Source organism: Camelus ferus, chromosome 22, assembly GCF_009834535.1.
Source record: "Camelus ferus isolate YT-003-E chromosome 22, BCGSAC_Cfer_1.0, whole genome shotgun sequence".
NCBI classification, from domain to species: domain Eukaryota; kingdom Metazoa; phylum Chordata; class Mammalia; order Artiodactyla; family Camelidae; genus Camelus; species Camelus ferus.
In genome coordinates, this window is record NC_045717.1 from 1,378,883 (window position 1) to 1,396,078 (window position 17,196).

Here is a 17,196-nt window from a genome sequence, read left to right on the forward strand (position 1 = left end):
TCAGTTAAGAAAGGCTAAAAGTTTTGGATTACCGACACAAATGTATTGTACATTTTTCTAAATAAAATGCTGTTAAGCTGTGCCCCTGCTTGCTGTAGGGTTCCTGGTGCCTGAGTGTGCAGGACACTGGCCAGCCTAAAGGTCTACCCCTTCGGGGACGACCTGTTCTGGGTGATGCCTGTGAGAGGGCAGCCACTGGAACTCTTCACAAGTCCCTGTGCCTCCAGCAAGAAGTCAGAGGGAAATGGGGGTGGCTGCAGTAGCTACAGCCTCCAGGTACCTATCATCCAGTTTGCATCTGTCAGAGCTAGAGAGGGAGAGGTCGTTAGGAACACTGCACACTGGGAAACTGACCCCAGAGGGGACAGGAGCTTGCTGAGGTCACACAGCTGACATGTAGTCAAGCAGGGATTTGAATCAGTGGCATTCTGGTAAACCACGCTCTGAAAAATAAGAAAAAGAAAGACAGAGGGAGGAAGGAAGACAGGGAAGGAGCCCTCATTTATAACGTCTACCAATTTCTGTGGTGTAAATATTACTCTACCATGGCTAATTTCAAGTTATTAATGGTTTGACAAATGGCTCTCAAAATTCCTGAACATTTCACAATCAATGCCATTGATTTCAGCCCAGTCCTGGGCATCTGTCTCTGAAGCCCCTATTCTTTTCTCTGTCAGCATTTCCTACACTTTGGTCCTTTGCACATCACTTTTAAAATTTTGCCACATCTGTGTTTCACATGACTACTATTTATTAAATATTTCTCTCTCCAATGCCTCAGTTTTTAAAGACAGGTGACATTACTAACATTGAAAGTGATAGCACTTGCTATCTAACGAAGAGTAATGTTAAAATGAACATTTAATTATTAAAATAAAAACATTCTTTGCACTTCCTAAAATAGTGCAAAGAATGTTGCATGTACTGGCCCAAATAACCCAAAGGCTGCACTCTGGGAACCTGGGGGCTGTCCTTCCCCCTGTCTTCTGTAAAGGCCATCATGTGAAAGGAGCATGGCATGTCACTGGCCCTTCAAAAGGAGGAGACAGCAAATCTGATGTGAATGTAAAAATGTGCGGCCAGTATTTGGAAATGTCTCTTGTACAGTCTTTTTTTTTTTAAAGTATTTACAACAGCTTTATATGTAATAGCTGTAATAGGAAACCACTCAAACATCTATCAACAGATGAATGGATAAACAAGTTGTGGTACGCCCCTACAATGAAATGCAGTAAAAGGAAATGTGCTATTGACACAACAATATGGATTGGTTCTCAAGATCATTGTGCAGAATTTTAAAATTAAGCAAAAAAAAAAAACCTACTGTATGATTCCATTTTTTTTCCCTTTTCAGTTCTCTTAGGTAGAATTATCACAGTCCAACCGCACACACACATTACAGTGCATGTAAGTACATGCAGACTGTACACTGCAACTTTTTTAGTTTACATATGTGTACTGATCATTGTTTCTAAGAACAGATTTGAGCTTTTGCTTTTTATACTTACATAGTTATCAAAGGAATAATGATTTCATTTATATTAAATTCTAGAAAATGCAAACTAATCTATAGAGAATGACAAAAAGAGGATGAATGTCTGAGAATGGGGGTGCAGAGAAGTTTGGATTAACAAGAGATGAGGCACTTTTGGAGTGATGGAGATATATGTTATCTTTTTTACGATTTAGTTTCACTTTATTTTATTTTGGGGGGTAGGTAATTAAGTTTACTTATTTATTTGTTTGTTTACATATTTTTGAGGAGGTACTGGGGATTGAACCCCAGAACTCATGCATGCTAAGCATTTGAGCTATACCCTCCCCCAATCTTCTTTTAAACACCTTTACTGTGGTATGTTTCCTGTAAAGTAAACTACACATATAATCGTTTCTCATGCCAGGGGGCATGGGCACCCCACACTTTGACAGACCCTTGTAAGGACAGGGGAGCAGGGAGCATGAGCTTCTCTAGGAGGGTCAGGCCAGGGCGTGTTAAGTGAGAGGAGCAGAATAAGGAGACCCCCACCAGGGAAGAGCCCTGTGGGACCTAAGTAGCCCAGGGCTGTTTGGAACGGGAATTCCAGGGCCTCAAGTGCCTGAGCATGAGTACCTTGGTTTCAAGGACTCCCTGCCCTATGGGAGGGGTCCAGCTGTGAGAGGGCCAGAGCAGAGCCCGCGTTAAGTACAGGGCCTAGGGAGGTGGCCTGGTTGCTTCCTGGATCCAAGTAAATAAAATCCAGTCTCAGTGAGCCACGACATGGACTGGCAGACTAGGGTAGTGGGGATGGAAGGGAAGGAGCTGGAGGGAGAAATCGTGAAGACTGTCGCTAAGAAGGCGGCAGTGGACATCGGATGTGTTGGCCGCACTGCATCCATACCCCTTCCCTGGAAACAGCGCCTCGGCTTTCCTTTGGGAGACAGCCTCTCTCTGGGATCCTCGGTACATTTGGTTGGGCAAGGCTGACTCCACCCCCTTTCCACTTTGGGAAGCAGGAGATCCAGGCCTCGCTGGTCAGCAGATGCCGTCCTTCTCCCCACCTCGTGGCAACAATCAGTATACCGCCCAGTATCACGGAAGCTTCTGAATTCAGCCGCACCCAAAGCTGCAATCATCCTTCCCTTTCATTTGTGCTTTAGAAGGGCGCACAGCCTGCCACGCTGTGTGTGTGTGTGTGGTGGGGCGACGCGGAGTCTCGCCACTATCTCCACCTCGTCCAGGGCCTCTGTAGGTTCCATCTAGTCTACAGAGATCTTCCCTAATTACTCAGAGGCCCTTAAAGATTCGGGTCTAGGGAGCCCCTGATATTTTTATACGCACAGAATTCTACCCCGTCCCCCCGACTCCGTGATATCAATTACATGACTTGGACTTGATCAGCTGAAATGTGAACTCACACAGATATTTAATTTTAAAACTGATTTCCAAGTTTTAGCCTTTTTTCTTATGCATTCTCGTCTAAAACTTCTCCACAGGCCCTTGGAAAGCCTCCAGGCTCCGGCCCCTTGCGCATCACGCCTGACGTACAAACATGGCCGGACGCGGCGCTGGAGAGTGACCGGGAGAGCCCTCGTGCAGGCGGGCGGGAGCGGGCACGGCCTCGCACGCATGCGCACGTGGGCGGGGCTGCGCCCAGGCCTGCGCGCAGCCACTCGGTGGCAGGGGGCGGGGCGGCGGCGAGCGCGCGCCTGAGGCGGCAGCCCGGCCAGCGGGACTTTTTGCGCCCAAGACCTTCTTGTGGGCGCATCTCCCACCCGCGTCGCGGCCCCGCGAAGTGTGCCCAGCTCGGTGGGACCGGCCCCGGGGTATGGAGAGGGCCCGCCCCCACAGCCGTGGAAGGACCTGGAGGAGACGAGCGCGCGAGGCCTGACCCGCCGTTCTCGCTGAGGGGCCCATGGGCGCGTCCCCGCGGCCGAGCCACCGACGTGAGAGCGCCGAGCGCCGCGGCCTCGGCGCCGAGAACGGCCGTGCTCGAGCCCGGCCCCGCGCCGGCCGCGCGCGCGCGCTCCCGCCGCAGCGCCGGCCGCGCCCGCCCCGCCTCTCGGCGCCGGCCCGGGAGCCCGGTCCGCGAGCGGCGGCGGCGGCTGCCGGAGGGACGATGCGCGGTTTGGCGCGGGCGGGCCCGGCCCGGCTCGCCGCGCTCGCGCTGCTGACCTGCAGCCTGTGGCCGGCGCGGGCTGACAACGCGAGCCAGGAATACTACACGGCGCTCATCAACGTGACGGTGCAGGAGCCCGGCCGGGGCTCCCCGCTCACGTTCCGCATCGACCGCGGGCGCTACGGGCTCGACTCGCCCAAGGCCGAGGTCCGCGGTCAGGTGCTGGCGCCGCTGCCTATCCACGGAGGTGAGTGCCCGGCGGGGCGGGGAGGGCGAGGCCGCGGCGGCGGCGGCGGGGCGGAGGTCCCCGGGCCCGGGAGCCGCAGCCTGGGGTGCGGGGGCGGCGGTCTCCCGCTGGTCGGCCCGCTCCGCGCCGCTTGGCCGCGGCCCCAGCTGGGGTCCAGCGCCCCGCCAGGAGCTCCCCTACCGGCCCGCTCCCGGAACGAGGCCCCCGACGCGCTCCTGGGTCCTGCCTGTCTTTTCGGAAAGTCTCGGAACGCTCCTTTCGGTCTCGGCAGCTTGTTTACGGGAAGGCGCCGAGCTGCGAGTGTGCAGGGGCGGCTCAGACAAAGGAGGTGGCGGGGAGCGCAGAACCGGCCCACGACGGATGAGGTCTTAACCTGCGTTCGGAACCCGCAGGATAGTTGCCGAAATCCCAGACCTAACGCGGCGTTGACTCTCGGATGGGGAGGCCGTTTTCTAACGTGGAAACGCGCCGTTTTCCCTCAGTGGCTAGTGGACGGGGATGGGAGAGGAAAACGGGCATCTTCCCTGCTGCTTTTGGCTCCTGTTCTGCCCTAGTCGCTTTACCGTAATTTGACGCCTGAAAATCTCACGCTGTGAAGAATCAAATACCAATTGGAACCTGTAGCCAAGTCTTCAGGTCAGCGGAGTCTACCGAAGGGAAAATTGGTTAAATTTTGAAGAGTTGTTTTTGAAGCCGTTTGATTTATCCACATGTCTTCCTATAAAGGCAGACTCTGTTTAACTATTTAATGTTAGACATGTATTTGTATGGATTTCTGGTCATATTTTAAAGGAAACTTTTCCCACCCTGGAGGATGATTTTGTTTGTTAGCCCACTGCGAACTTTTTGGGAAATATCTACCGACTTCTTCACCCCCACTCACCCTAAGAATGCTGAGAGGGGATTTTTTTTTAAACTACTATTCGTATTGAGATGACCTAAACTAGGCAACCTAAATAAGGCAACGGTGTTTGTTTTTATGCTCTAAAATATTGAAACATCATGCCCCTTCTGAGATCTGCATTGGAATGCTCAAGTGCTCAGCTGTTTTCTTCTTTAGGGCATTCTAGCTGAGGAAGAAGAATCAGATAAGGCTTTCACGGCAGCCTGTCCCCAGTTTACACCTGCCTTTTAAAAGTTCATTTTTATACCAGTAATCAGGTGCTTAGAGTACATTTCTCACCTCTACTTCGTTAAAAACGGCAGTTTGGGTCTCAACTTCCCCACAGAAATAACTTTGGCCTCTGGTTCATTCAGTAAATATTTGCCTGTTCTGTGCCAGTCACTGTGGTTGGGACACATAATGTTGCCAAACTAAGGCACTGACAATGGTAGTCTATTTTCTGGTGCGGAGATCTGTGAGGGTCACATGAAAGAGGAGGAAGAGGAAGAGAGAGAGGCAAGCTGTTCTGGAGCAAGAGCTGGCCCTGTGCAGTATTTTGAAATCTGTGGTTTGTCTTTGGGGCTTGGTTTCCCCTAGGCACCCCAAGGCCACCACCCTCACTTTAGGTATTTCCCTCCCAAGTGGTCCATGTTGTGCAACTACTTGTTGCTTTGCCTGTCACTTCAGACAAAAGCCCCAACTGTCAGAGAGCTTGTTTTAGGTGTTTGGACAGAAGGGTGTTGGGAACTATGACGTGTGGGTGAAGGTTAGTTCTATTCCCCTGTCAGTGGTGAGGTAGCATTAAAGGATTGATTAAAGGTTCTGGTCATAAACTGACACTAGGAAAGTAATTCAGCCTCTTAGATTCATCTGCAGAATGGAGGGATGAAATGTTTACCCCATAAGGTTGCTGAGAGGCTTAAATGGTTCCTGCATTCTTAAAAGAGGAGACTTGTTAACCTGCGTGAATCTCTAAGTTGGTGGCGTTTTAGACATGGCATCAAGTGTGGACACACTGGGGCGGTGTGTGGGGACTGAGTCTGTGGTCCGTTCCCCGAGCGCCTGTCTTGTCTTCCTCTCCTCTGTTCTCTCGGAACTCATTTTGTATCGGCACAAACATGAGATTGCCCCAGATTTTCTCATGGTGTTGGTGATGAGATCCTACAGGTGGTTTGAGTCTGGCTTTGTGCTAAGGGGTCTGCACACATAGGTTCTTTTAGTCCAGCAAATACTAATTGAAAACCTGCGTACCAGCCACCATCCAAGGTACTGAGGAAGAGGGAGGGGCTCCAGCAGTGAACAAAACAGATAAAAATCTCTCCTCTTCCTGAAGCTCACATTCTAGTGGGGGGTTTTTTTTGAGTCAGTTTTACCTGTAAATTGTTTCTCAGCCTATGAATTAACATGAAATCCAAGACATTTTTTTTTTGCTTTTGTAGCAGGAACTTAGGAAAGTATTTTAAAAACAAGAATGGTGGTAGAAATCTGCTAAAATCTTTCATGTTTAAGAAAATGGCTATGTCAATTATACCTCAATAAAAAAAGAAAGTGGCTTAAAACTGGAATATTTAGGTATTTCACCCTATATATTCTTGATTTAGTCAGTCTTAAGTGTTTGTATTTTTAGAAAGAATAATGCATTCCTCATGACTTTTGTGCTCTTATAATTTTAAATAGAAGGGAATTCTTAACATGTTTATTGAAGATTTCCTGTGTGTTGAAACTAAACAAAGTGATGTTCAAATTAACCAAAAAAAAGTTATGAGACAGAATTCTTGGCAAAAAAACAGCTATGGTCAGTAGGTGGGAAATTAATGAAAATTCATTTTGAGGACAAGTGTTTGGTAGAAATGAATGTAAAGACAAAATTACAGTTTTCTGAGAGCTTAACATGATGACTCATTTTAAATCCATGACTTGGTTTGTGAGAGTGAAAACCTTTCTTGTTATTTTGCGTTGTTACTATCAATTAGGCATGTATGAATCACTGAGCAAGATTTATTTGTCCTATACCTTTAAAGGATAAATTGGCAATATTTTCCTTAGATGCTGTGGTATTTTAAAAGTATGTTTTAGAAAGTGTTAAACTTTATAAAATATTTCATGAACAGGTGTTATATTTTGAAAATATATTCTTTGTCATTAAATAGAATGCATGTGTAAATGGAGATTTGTTTGTTTGGTGGTAACAAATTTCATATTTTTACTGACAAAGAATTCATTTTTAGAATGGGCTTTTGAAGGAACATGTATTTATGCACAGATCAGGGTTGCTTTCTTATTACTAGCTTACTCAAAGCATGAGCTTAGATCTGGAAACAAAAGTAAGCTGGTTAGTATTTACTGTGGAGCAGACTTTGTAAATGTGCTCTATGTGTGTGCACACTGACTTTTTGTTTGAGCCTAGGGTGGGGGTTGGGAGAGGAGAAGGCCGCGTGTTGATGATGTCATTTTGTATGCAGATGTGCTGGTGGGAAGAATTTGGTAACAGCCATTTTTTTGCTTTGCGTAGAAATTTTCAGGATTGGATATTTACAGCCTTGGAGAACAACTTAACCAAATAATAAACTTTTTTTGACCATCTTGCTGACTGTAGAGATGCAATAACATTTTTTTTAAGTCTTAGGTTTTTATGTTTAAAGAAGTGATTCTATCAAATGAATCCAATTAAACCTGAACTTGGTTTTTTTAATTCTGATAAAGAGTGAAGGCAATTGATGTGGAAACAAGACCTTGGATGAAAGGGGCCATGTAATGTTAGATATCATGGTGGTGAAGACGGGGCTACTGGATATAATTAGAGGTTTCAGAATATTCAGAGAAAAAGTAGATGTGATCCTGGAAGCAGAGAGTCTGAAAGGAAAAAGAATTCAGAAGGAGTTGGAGGCTCTAAAAACCAAATTTTGACATAAATTAGATAACCAAGCAAGAAGGTAAAGGAGATATATACAATAAATTATGTTTGTATTAAATTTTGACCGTTTAGAATTTAACAATTTAGAAAACGTTTTTGCATACTGTATTTTCCTTTGCTTTTAGACGTCCATTAGCATATAAATACTTGAATGTATTTTTTTAAATGTTTGATCTCCCCACCAAATCCTCATCCTGCTGTCATCCTATTTCTCTGTTTCTCTTTATGGCGAAGTGTTGGCTATACTCGCTGCCTTCAGTTTTTCCTCCTGCTATTCTTCACATTGTGAGGGTCTTTGCTGTGCCAGTGATTTTGATAAAGGCACGGCATATTTAACTGAAATATTGGACTACAGGATCCTTAGGATCTCAATGTGAGGAATGGTGGGCAGCAACAACCTAAATAGTTAATAGGAATGAATATGTAGTATTGAATTTGGGTAAAAAAAATCAGCTGCCATGAAGGGGGTTGAGGAGGGATAAGGCTTAGAGCTGCATGTCACAGGACAGAGCCTGACCGGCTCAGTCTAATCTTGCATGCGTTTAAGCGTCTGGATCCTTGACAGCACTTGTCCCACTTCACAGAAGTCACGCGCACACGCGCACCTTTCGTTCACGTTTAATTCTGAATATGAGTTTTAAGAGATGAGCAAATTGCAGTGCATTGTCTTGAATATTATAAAAGAGAAATCCTTCCTTTGAAGGAACATTAGATGGCTTCTAAGATCCCTGCATCTGAACAAGGTGTGACTGTAAAGTCCTAAGACACATCATTTTAAACAAACCTCTAGAATGTAACTATTAATGAGACTGACAAGGGTTTAACTTCCAGAATACAGAAACAGCTCGTGCAGCTCAATAACAAAAAAGGAACACTCAATCAAAAACTGGGCAGAAGACCTAAATAGACATTTTTTCCACGAAGACATACAGTTGGCCAACAGGCACATGTAAAGATGCTCGGTATTGCTAATTATCAGACAAATGCAAATCAGAATTACCCATTAAGAAGATTGTTCTTTTCACATCAGTCACATGGGTATGTGTGTGTGTACATAGGATATATACACACATATTGTGCAACAATGAAAACATAAATTTAAACACTTAAAATTTGTTTTGTGAGATTATCTTTTTGATTGAACAATTTAAAAATATGTGCAATGTAAACTGACTATAGCTCAATTTAAAAAATAATTTTTTAAATGTGCAATGTATCAAATCTTTGTCTTTTCTAAATAGATTTGAATTTTGACAATTGAAATTTTTTTTTTTTGAGGCAGTATTCTTTTTTTAAGTGCTTGTGAACTTCCTTTGTGGATAATGCTCAAAGAAGTCCAGTAGTGTTTTGGGCCACATCCACATCAGGGGGATGCGTGGGTAGTCCTCAGAGCTAGTTCTTTTAAGTATAGCAGTCTTGACTTATTTACAAAATGAAACTCTTTTTCAAGATCATCAACGTTTGTTTTACCATCCTTAGAGTAATTTTACGCACTAGACAGTCATTATTTCCCATAAATCGGACTAAGTATGGCTTTCTTTACTGTTGGAGGCAATTTTGAATAAAATAAAGGGGACCCTTCAAATGTCAAATGAAATAAGTTAAAAAGTCCTTAATAAGCACCTACTTTGTGCTTGTGTTATGCACTTTCTGTGGTGCGTGTGAAAGAGTTGGTATGTAATTCCTACCTGAGAGAACTTGGTCTTGTTGAAGAGCTCAGCCTTGTCTGGATGGCACAAATAAGACACACCGTTGTAGAAGATAGTTCAGGCTGTCTGCAGGCTCCAGCCAGGGGGCCAGCCACCCGTTACTGTAAACAGAGTTCATTGCAACACAGCCATGCCCATTCATTCCCATGTCTGTGGCTACTTTCAAGCTACGCCGGCAGAGTTGAGCGATTATTACAGAAGCCTTCTAAGCCTAAGCTCCTTTAAGAAAACTTTTGACAACCCCTGCTCTAAAGTTTCATTTATTACCTTAGTTTTTCCCATGAAAACTACATTATGGATTTATGGGTGAGAATTTAACTCCCAAGTTGTCCCAAACTCTGAGCTCCTGGAAATTAGGGACAATGTCTTCTTTGTTTCAGCTAAACACCTAGGACTGCCTGGCACTAGCAGGCCGCTGTAATATGTGATTTAATCCTGTGGTGCTTAGTCTGGTAGTGAAACTGATGGCAGGCGTCGTTGGAAGCTGTATGGTAGGATAGGGGATGGTGGGGTGTCGGTGGACAGAATGTACTATAGGGCCTCTGTTGTTATGCTCAATCGCAAGTGGTACAGAGACCAGAGAAATGAAAAGTTACTTGGACTTGGAGTCTAGAGAGGTTCATTGAAAATGTGGAAGTTGAAGTCAAACTTGATTAGTTTTATTTCCAGCCATAATGGAGTAACAGACAGCAGCTTTACCTTCTTACCTCAAGTGCCTGGAAAACCTGACAGTTATGAAATGGCAACTTTAGAAATCGGCCAAAAAACAGCACAGGACAGTGTTCCCTGAGAGAAAGGGAGCAAACAGGAGCTCTGTGACTGCCTCGGCTTACCACCTGGAGAGCTGCTGCGGCAGCACAGGGAGGGGGAAATCCAGAAAGAGTCTGCTGGTCTCCCTGAAGCTGATGAGACAGAGTTCAGAGCTCAGGGAGGCCAGCGCAGCTGAATGGGCTTGAATGTGTGAGGAGGTAACATCGGAGAGGAGGGAACTGCACAGAGAGCTGTAAGGGGTCCCCTCAGGCCTTTGGTTCGAGTACTGATCTGCACATTTGGCGAAGAACTGTCAGAAATTAGCAGGTGGAAGAATTCTTGGAGTTCACACAAAGCTGAGAATGGTTCATATTCTCACTAATCAGAGTAGGAAGACCTAATGCACAGGACGTGAAGCGAGGCCAAGTTAGCCCTGGAGGAAAACCTGTTCTGGACCCATCTCCCAAAGCTTAGCAGCAAACCTGAAAAGGATTGGATTGATGCCAAGTAACTGGTCCTGAAAAAAACCCCAACAGTCTTTGAAGGAATACAACAAAATCTAGCTCCCAGAACATGAAACCCAAGACTAACATTCAATCAAAAATTACCAGGCAAGCTAAGAAACAAAAAAATATGACCCATAACCAGACAGAAGACATCGGTAGAAGCAGGCCTGGAGGTGGGGCAAATGATGGAATTGCAGGTAAGGATGTTAAAACATATTATAAGTATACTCAGTTTGTTCAAGGAAGTAAAGAACATAAACACGTTAAGGAGAGAAATGGATCTGAAGAAGACCCACATCAAACTTCTAGCAATAAACTCAAACCTGAAGGAGTGTAGGATTTGTATCGACAGAGGAAAGAGGAGAAAAGGACACTGAAAGGAAGTTTCCTGCTGTGGAGCTCTTTGTTCATCCCCGGCAGTGATGTAGTTAACACGTAATTGGGTACATACTGTGTACCAAGAGTGATGCCAAGTACGGGGCGTGGATTATCATGTAACCCTCGTAGCAGCTCCAGGTGGTACTCTATCCTTGTTCTGTGGGTGAGGTTTAAGGCACTCCAGTCTCTCACTTGGTGCTTCTTTTCTTTATAGCACCACACGTGATTGGAAGTTATGTATCTGATTCTGTTTGTTTCTGCAGGCAAAGATGCTTCTCTGTGTCCACTCTTGTATATTCAGTGCTTAGTGTGGAACCTGAAACATAGGAGGGTGGCACTGGGTAACTAGTGTAGGATGAATTGAAGAAAGTGAGGTGACCCACAAGCAGTGAGCCCGTGGGGATTCAGTCCCTCTGGGGCTTGATGTAGGTCTGTGGCTGCAGAGTCAGATTTCAACCACTTCTTTGTACTGCTTCCCGTGTGGGTTTAATGAATTCTGATCTATCCACCCAGTGGGATGTTACACAGCCGTTAAAAGGGGTCGTTGTGATTCTGTCCTACGGAAGTAAATACATAGTGATCGAACTGTGACTGTGTTAAATACGCTTACAGTGGGTAGGGACTCCAGGTAGTATGCAGGAGTAAAAACGATTGTGTTATGTTGATTGGATCGTGGGTGACGTTTCTCGTTTTCTTTTCTCTCTCTCTTTTTTTTTTTTTTGAATTGTTCATTTTTAATATGAAACTTTCTTCATAGGGGAAAAGTCATACTCTCTAAAGGGTATGTTCTCTACCCTTATACTCTGAAGGGTAAAGTAAGTCTCTGCAGGTTGATTTTTTTTTTTTTAAGTTTATTTCCTAGTGTCAAGAAGAATGGAATGAATGCCAAGCAGTGGTTAGGATAAGTAGAAAACTGGAAGATACTAGGAATATATTGAAAAGGCATGTTTTCCCCCAGTACGAACAGAGGACTCTGAGACCAAGAATACTTGGTCCAAATGTGAAACGAGTGGAAACGTGGTGTGGTTTTGAGCAGCTAGTGGACGCTAGAGTGGGAAATGGAGTCCTGACTCGGCTTTTCTATAATATTTTTATGATGATGATACTGTTGCTTGTATTGGTTTTGCTGATTTTCACCGTTTGAAATCAATCCATAGTTAAAGCGTGAAAACTTAATCACGGGCAGCCCCGGCTTTTCCAAAGTTCCCTTTTGCCACTTTGCTTTTATAAAACACCTACATTACTACCTATTTTTGCTAGCCGGAGGAAGTCTGAAGAGGATTTTCGCTTTTATGAAGAAAGGCAGGAAGCAAAAATAGCGTTCAGTGTTTGTCTTGTAGCCAGACGAGCTGGCATAGAGGCAGCGGCACCCAGACCCGTGAGTGCGGCCCCACCAAGCTCCTTCCCCGGGAACGACACTCACAGCTCAGCATCGAACTGCCGTGGCTGTGAACCTTGTCTGTGAGCATCTGTGTGCTATCTCGATTTATTTTGTGCATCCTTCAGGAGGATGTGGCCTAAGGTAATGGCTTCTTTCCTTTTCACCGTTTTGGTTTACAGGAGGTTTCACAGGAACACTCTACTTTTGTGTAGCAGGGAAACCTGTATAGTTGCAGAACAGAAAGGAAATATTATCAACCTTAAGATTATATAATTAAAAATAGATGACAAAGCTGGAGAAATGGAAGAGAGAAAAGAGATGTTAGGGACAGGTGAGGGCTGGTATCTTTGTCTCATCTCACAGGTGAAGAGTCAAGAGATAGTCTAATTGCAGAAACTAGAAAAGTTTAACCACAGTGGAAAGTAAATCAGGAGAGAGGAAAGATGGAGATGTGTAAGTGAGCAGAATCCTAATTTGTGACATAAATTCACAGGGAATGGCTAAAGTTGAAAAGCCAGGAAATGATGGCTTTAAGCCTTTTCGGAACTGGTGGAAGGTGACCACTGGAAGAACTGTAAAACAGATCGTTGAAAGTGATTGCTTCTTCACAGCTACAGAAACAGTAAAAAGAGCGCGGTTGCCAGGGGTTTGGGGAGAGGGAGGGAAGGAGGGGTGAGTAGATGGAGCACAAGGGATTTTTAGAGCAAATGAAATTACTCTGTAGGACACTGTAGTGGCGGCTACATGTCATTGTGCATTTGTCAAAACCCATAGAATGTACAACATCAAGAGTGAGCCCTAATGTAAACTAATGATAATAATGTGCCCATGTTGGTTCATCGATTGTACCAAATACGCCACACTGATGAGGGATGTTGAGGGTAGGGGAGTATAATATAAATGTGCGGGTGGGGAGGGCTGTGTGGGAACTCTCTATATTTTCTGCTCAGTTCTGCTGTGAACCTGAAACTTCTCTGAAAAAATAGTCTTATTAATTAAAGTAATTAATTAATTAATTTTTTAAAAAACCTAAGATGGTTGACATTCTTCCATTAACCAGCACTTTTTGGGGAGGGGGGTGGGCATTTCAGTTTTCTGATTTACTTAATTGACTGCATTTAGCACATAATTCTTTGTCTTATCATAAAAGATATAATCATTTCTTTGGTGGAAAAAAGCAAATATATTGTGTTTACTTTGTTCCTGATTTGGTAGGTTGAGAACCTTGGCAAGGAAGGAGAAGAAGCAAATCTTTATGGCTTGGCCATATTGTGTTAGTCTTCTGTTGACACTGTAGTCAGTTACCTCACACTAAGAGGCTTAAAGCAACACAAATTATCTTACAGTCCTGGAAGTGGGAAGTCCTAAATGGGTCTCACCCGGCTAGAATCAAGGTGTTGGCAAGACTGCGTTCCTTCTGGAGGGTGTAAGGGAGAATCCGTTGCCTTGCTTTTTCTAGTTTCTAGGAGCCACCTACATTCCTCGGCTCACAGCCCTTTACTCTGTCTTCAGAATGAGCAGTGAGGCATCTTCAGAGCTTTCTGTGACTCTGACCTTCTGCCTCTCCCTTCCACAATTAGAAGACCCTGTGATTATATTGGGCCCAGTCGCATAGTCCGAGTTATTGTCTTTATTTTAAAGTCAACTGATTACCGACCTTAATTCCCTCTTGTCATGTAACCTAATATATTCACAGGTCCCAGGGATTAGGATGGGGACATCCTGGGCGGAGGGCATTCTTCCTCCTCCCATACACAGTGAGCCCGTGCAAGCATCCCACGATTACAGCGTTTTCTTCTGAGTGTCTACAAATTGTTCCTTTAATAATCATTCCTGAAATTTTGCTAAGGATTAATAGTACCCTAGCTAGTCCATAATTTGCACAGTCCATCTCTATCATTTTATAAATATTGGTGTGCTGTTTACACAGGTTAGTTTTCTAATCTCTGTTCTGTGATTCCTCAAAGATCATTATCAGTGATGCAGTTTCTCATTTGCATGTTGTCACCAGACTAATTCATCTGCATCAGAAATCCTAAACTCATGAGGGGCAACTGCTTCAGATGCCCATTCAGCAAATGATTATTAAACACCTGCTGTATGGCAGGCAGGACAGGAATGCATGCTGCGTGGTGCGGGAAGCAGGGTGAGTCAGCACCTATGTGTTGTCGCGTGGTGAAAACAGACCTTAAGCTGATAATGACAGCAGCAAATATTTAATTATTATTATTGGGGAGAGTATCAGGACGCTGAGTGCGTGAGAGCATTAGCCCGGTCCAGGGCGGTCGGGGAAGGCTTCTCCTGAGGGATGAAGTTTAACCTGAGACTGAAACCTGAGCAGATACTAGGTTAAGAGGGGCGCAGAAAGGAAGGCCATTCCAGGCCACAGGAACATACGTGAAGACCACAGGCACAGAAGACCCTTGGTGTGCGTGAGGAACTGAAAGGAGCTCAGAGAATAAGGGGGAGAGGTGAAAGGTGGGTCAGTACTTCCCAGGCTGTGATGGGACTTTGGACTTCACCTCAAGAGGAACAGAAAACTGTCGCAGGGTTGGTTGGCTTGTTTGTTTAATTTTTAATTATAGTAAAATATATTTAACACACAGTTTACCATCTTAACCACTTTTAAGTGTATGGTGCAGTGGTGCTGAGTGGATTCCCATGGTTGTACAGCCTCCAGAACACTTCTCACGCTGCAAACCGAAACCCCTTACACAACTCTGCGTTTCCTTCGCCCTCCAGCCCCTGGCAGCCACCCTGCTGTCTGTCTCTGTGAATCTGAGTACTCTAGAAACCTCATGTAAGTGGAATCATACAGTACTTGTCTTTTTACAACTGACTTACTTCATTTAGCGTAACGTCCTCAAGGTTCATCCATGTTGTAGCATGCTCCCCTAAACTGACTTACAGACTCAGTGTAACCCCAAGAAAATACCAGCTGGCTTTTTGCAGAAATTGACAGGCTGATCTGAAAATGTATATAGACCCAGAATATTCAAAACAGTCCTGAAAAAGAACAGAATTAGAGGGCTCATATTTCTTGATTTCAAAACTTACTACGAGACAGTGTGGTACTAGCTAAGATAGACATACGGATCAGTGGAACAGAACTGAGATCCAGAAATAAACCCTAATATTTATGGTCAGTTGGTTTTCAACAAAGGTACCAATACAGTTCAGTGGGGAAAAGAATTGCCTTTCAACAGAGGGTGCTGGGACAGCTGGATAGCCAAGAAGACTGAGGGAAAGGGAGGAGACAGAGAAGTGTATATTACCTGAGAAGTTAAGCGGTTCCCTGCCTCTACCAGTGCTGAGGAGGATGGGACGCTGAGGGCTGGAAAGTATTCTTTGCATTTGGTGATGTAAACCAAAGTCACTGGAAATTTGGAAGAAAGCAACTATGGCATTTTAAAATTTGCAAATCCCAGGGCAAAGAAAGCTGGGTAATTACAAATTATTTTAATGGGATGATAGAGTATTTGAAGAACCCAACATGAATACACTAAATGTAAACAGCAGTTTTGCTGAGATGAACTGAGAGTACGTAACAGGGAGACCTATCCTAAGGATATATTTGTTTTCTTATAATCTCTGCACCCATTTTCAGTGTCCTTTTAGCCTTGCTCTGATTGTCTTGAGTTCTCGGGTTATTCTCCTTTATAGGGAGAACAAAAGCAAAAAGGTTTTGAGAAATGTTTTCCTCCGTTGTCTTGTTAACCCCGAGTAGTGGACCTGTTTCTTTCCTATTCTTGCTCTGAAAAAACTTAAAAAAAAAAAAATCTTTTGGACAGGGGATAAGAGAAGCCCCTTTTCTTGTTCTTGTCATTATTGGCAACCTTCAGCTCTTTCTGAGCTTTTTAAAAGATTTTGGGAAAAAAAATTGTGGAGGGGGAAATTTCTGTAAGTCTATACTGTCACCCTGCATTTGCCTTTACTTTGTATAAGTCTTCCTTAAAGTTGAATTTATCTTGTGCATTCTTGTTGGTTTCTTCTTTTCTTTCTCATCAAGATTATTTGTAATTACCCAGCTTTCTTTTGCCCCGGGTTTTGCAAACTCTAAAATGTTAGGTTGCTTTCTTCCCAGGTCACTTCACAATCTGGGTCTGTGTTAGGTTCTGGGTAGCTAGACTGTGTTAGTGTCCTCTGGTTATCCCTAGCAGTTATCCTATGGAAGATGAACAGTAAAGCAGATCAGGAACTTGCTAGACATTTGGCTTTTAGCTGAGTGAGATTTTTGCAGTTTTGGAACCCCTGTCAGGACTCTTATCTTGTCTGCCAGTTTTGTGATCTGTTAAGAACTTTCCTATTCACTCTGTTTGGCCAGTTGACCTTCATGTGTTGCCCCATCAAAGTCTCATTTCCTTCTCTCAGATATGTTCTTGAGTTCTTCTTTTCACTTGGATTTTCTTGAAGAACATACCTTATCTTGATGTAAAATAACTGCTTTAACACTTTCCCCTCCAAATAGTAGTTTCTTAGGTAAAGTATACTTTTCCATTATTACAGGCCAATCTTGAGACCCACTTCAACACATCTCATTGATTATTTTATATACTTAGGGTAAACTTTAAAGGTTTTTCTTATTTTTTATTGGTTTATGGACGTCTCGGATTATGAAAACTTTAAACTTCTGGTTCTCATTTGTTTTCTCATGTGAATAGACTCTCACTGTGTTATTTTTTTTCTAGTTGTCCTCCATAGGGACTGATTTCATGGCTTTTTTTTCATGTTCTCCTCTCTCCTTCAGTTTTGCTTGAAGTCCTTTGATCAGTGGTCAGTCAGCCTTTGGACAAATACTTCTGTTAGTGTGAGCTCCACTATTCCTAGCCCAA

General features: G+C 44.1%; 1 protein-coding gene across 2 annotated transcripts in view; it reads left to right on the top strand.

The window, feature by feature from the left end:
- Nucleotides 1-3,158: 3,158 nt before the first annotated feature.
- The window catches only part of RNF130 (ring finger protein 130), an 87,375-nt gene continuing 73,337 nt past the window's right edge, over nt 3,159-17,196 (top strand). For both annotated transcript variants that reach the window (XM_032464878.1, XM_032464879.1), the window contains exon 1: nt 3,159-3,843. In XM_032464878.1, the coding sequence (XP_032320769.1) occupies nt 3,393-3,843 (451 nt within the window). In that variant the 5' untranslated portion in view covers nt 3,159-3,392. The remainder of the gene's footprint in view (nt 3,844-17,196) is intronic.